General features: G+C 41.5%; 1 protein-coding gene across 1 annotated transcript in view; it reads right to left on the bottom strand.

The window, feature by feature from the left end:
- disc1 (DISC1 scaffold protein) overlaps positions 1-2,814 on the bottom strand; it is a 43,131-nt gene that overhangs the window by 33,982 nt on the left and 6,335 nt on the right. Inside the window, exons 2-5 of the mRNA XM_060073828.1 lie at positions 2,813-2,814; positions 2,179-2,248; positions 881-1,037; positions 8-98 (exon numbers count right to left, since the gene is read on the bottom strand). The exon at positions 2,813-2,814 is cut by the window's right edge and continues 996 nt beyond it. Coding sequence (XP_059929811.1) covers positions 8-98; positions 881-1,037; positions 2,179-2,248; positions 2,813-2,814 — 320 coding nt within the window. The remainder of the gene's footprint in view (positions 1-7; positions 99-880; positions 1,038-2,178; positions 2,249-2,812) is intronic.

The following is a 2,814-nucleotide window of genomic DNA, read 5'->3' as shown; positions in this document are numbered from 1 at the left end:
GCTTTACCTCCACCTGGTGCTTCTCCTGTACCAGAAGGTCTCTTGGGTTCAGCAGCTGAGAGGATGACCTTTCAACTGCATCAGCCTCAGGGGACTCCCTGGGAGTCACACATGCACACACACAAACGCACACACACACATGCACACACACAAACGCACACACACAAATGCACACACACACAAACGTGTCGAACACACACACACACGCAAAAACACACACACACACACACACACACACACACACACACACACACACACAACCCACACACATGCCACATACACACACCCACACAGACACACACATGCACACAGTTCAGACACACACACATAAGTGACACACACACACACACACACTGTGTTTGATCATTTCCAAATACCACTGTGACCTTTTTTTGCATCTACATAGCAATTTCATGTGCATATTTTATTACATGTGTAGAGACTAGACAGGGGTTCACTGGTGAGGAGAAGGCTGGAGAAGGCTGGGGCTGCAGTACAACAGGCCACTGCTCTAGCCCTGCTGAGTTCCTTCCTGTTACAAGCTATTTGCTTACATCTCCACCTCATTGTTCTCTGCTCTGCTGAACACAGTGTGATGCAAGCCAAGGGTCATTCATTAACTTATTTACCTCCATAACAGGCCGTATAATTGAATGTCATTATACCGAGCAAGTGTAAAGAAAATCAACTGAAACTCTGTAATTGATCGTGATGAACTGTTTGTCATTTACCGTCAAAGAATAAGGTGCTTCTTGCTTGATGCTGGATACTTAGAAGCACACATAATTTACAATCCCATTTGCACAGTTAACAATCCTCAATAGGCAAACATTGGCCACAAAACAAACGTGCTTTCCCTAGGAGTGAATTATCGACCCACCTGCGATGGCACTCCAGCGTCCTCTGGAGGGCGCTGTTGACCGCCTGTGTGAGCCGCTGGAGGAAAGACGCGACGCCGGGCTGTCTGGACGGCAGACCCAGCTTCAGGGCACCGCGCTCCAGACACAACTCTCCCAGCTTCTTGCCAAATCGCTCGGCTTCAAAAAGACCAACAACACCGGAAATAATGAATGACTAAAATGTAACCAAAAACGTTCGGCCACTTTGCACACAAAAGAACATGAGATATCGAATATACTGTAAAGTTGTAGTAGTGTGTTAATACAGACAGGCACACAACTAACACACGCAGAGATTGATTTTCCTAATTGCTATAAATTCAATATTAACCTTAAATAATATGAAAACTCAAGCAGTCCGTCTAGTCGGTTGAGCACGATGGTGAAGAATCAATGTTTTTGATTGATAATATGAAAATATATAAGCTGCTATTAATAAAAGTGACTATTAATAAACAACTGTGTGCTAGGCAAGACCATAGAACTATTTAAAGTTTCACACACCAAGGTATATTATCACTTGATGCAAATACTGTCGTTCAAGGTTTACATCAGATAGTTAAAAAGCAAACAGCAGCTGTCACTATTTTATTTTGTCGCAGGGTCTAGAAAATGGGTCAGCATCAAAGGCGTCTCCTTAAAATAATGAACATTTTCCAGGGAGAGTTAGCTAGGTTAACCCAGGGATATTCTGGGATGGATTCAGGCCACAGAGAGAGAGAGCGGGCAGATGAATGCCTTCTTATTTCCATCTTATTTCCCTTTTCCATCTGCATCAGAGGCTAAGGAGCTTTCTGAAGTCCAAACGGGATGTTTTACCTCTCATGAGGTCTTCAAACTCAACACTGATGATGAACACATGGGGTCAAACTCAACTCACACATCTCCTAAGAACCACCAAGGTCCAAGACTCCAATATCCAGTAATGAAGCTATGCTACGATGGGTGAACAACATGATGTTGAAGTGACTATTAGTTTCCCCCCCTGCTCCTACTAATTATTACCCTGGTCTGTTGAGTTACTCACATGTCTGTGCTCAACACTACAAGATCCATATTAATTATATCATCTAACGATAAATAATTAACAGCTACTTCACCTAGGGTCTCGTGTCTTTCATGAATTCCCTACCTGATAATATGTAAAATGCAAATAGCTTGACTGATTAAAGTTTGAATTCTTCTGTGAACTCAAATCGAACAAACTGTTGACCAACACATGTTGCTCTTTAGCATAACTAAAATAAGAATGAATGACATTGCCTCCATGTCACTTTACCTGTGTCATAGTCATCATCCAAGATGGCCTTCTGCTGCAGTCGCTGTAGCTTCAACATCATGGACTCAATCTGAGGCAGACAGACAGCAGCGAACAGAAGGATTAGCTCACAGTCCAAAAGGGCCAAGGCTCCACAAACAGACAGCACTAGCAGTGAAAGAGAGTGAGGGGACCACCTTTTGTCAGTTTGAATGGAATCCAACTGGATTCAGTTCGCACAGAATACTAAAATGATGTCCGAAACTGATATTTGGCTTCAGGCTACACTGATCATCTGATGATTATACTCTGAACTGACATTATTACTTTTCTTTGAATGAACTTTGCTTCTCTTTCATTATTGATCGTCGATTTTCAGTTCAAATAATGGGATGCTTATCTGGTCTTGCCAGAGGAATGGGAACATGACACATAAAAGGCAAATACTGCTATTTTTTCCTTCCACTGTATATATTTGTGTTTCTTATTTTCTATCTTATTCATGTTTTATCGGTATTAGATGGTAATTGCTTCACCGAATATTATAAAAACGAAAGGAGCATTACAATGATATTATTATATATAAATATATCATATATATTTCTTTCTTATTACACATTTCCACAAGTAACTCATTCTCATGAACCACGCGCACCT

This window comes from Gadus macrocephalus, chromosome 15, assembly GCF_031168955.1.
Source record: "Gadus macrocephalus chromosome 15, ASM3116895v1".
Classification (NCBI taxonomy): Eukaryota; Metazoa; Chordata; class Actinopteri; order Gadiformes; family Gadidae; genus Gadus; species Gadus macrocephalus.
The sequence above is the reverse complement of the archived record's forward strand: the minus strand, read 5'-3'. Positions and strand labels throughout refer to the sequence as shown.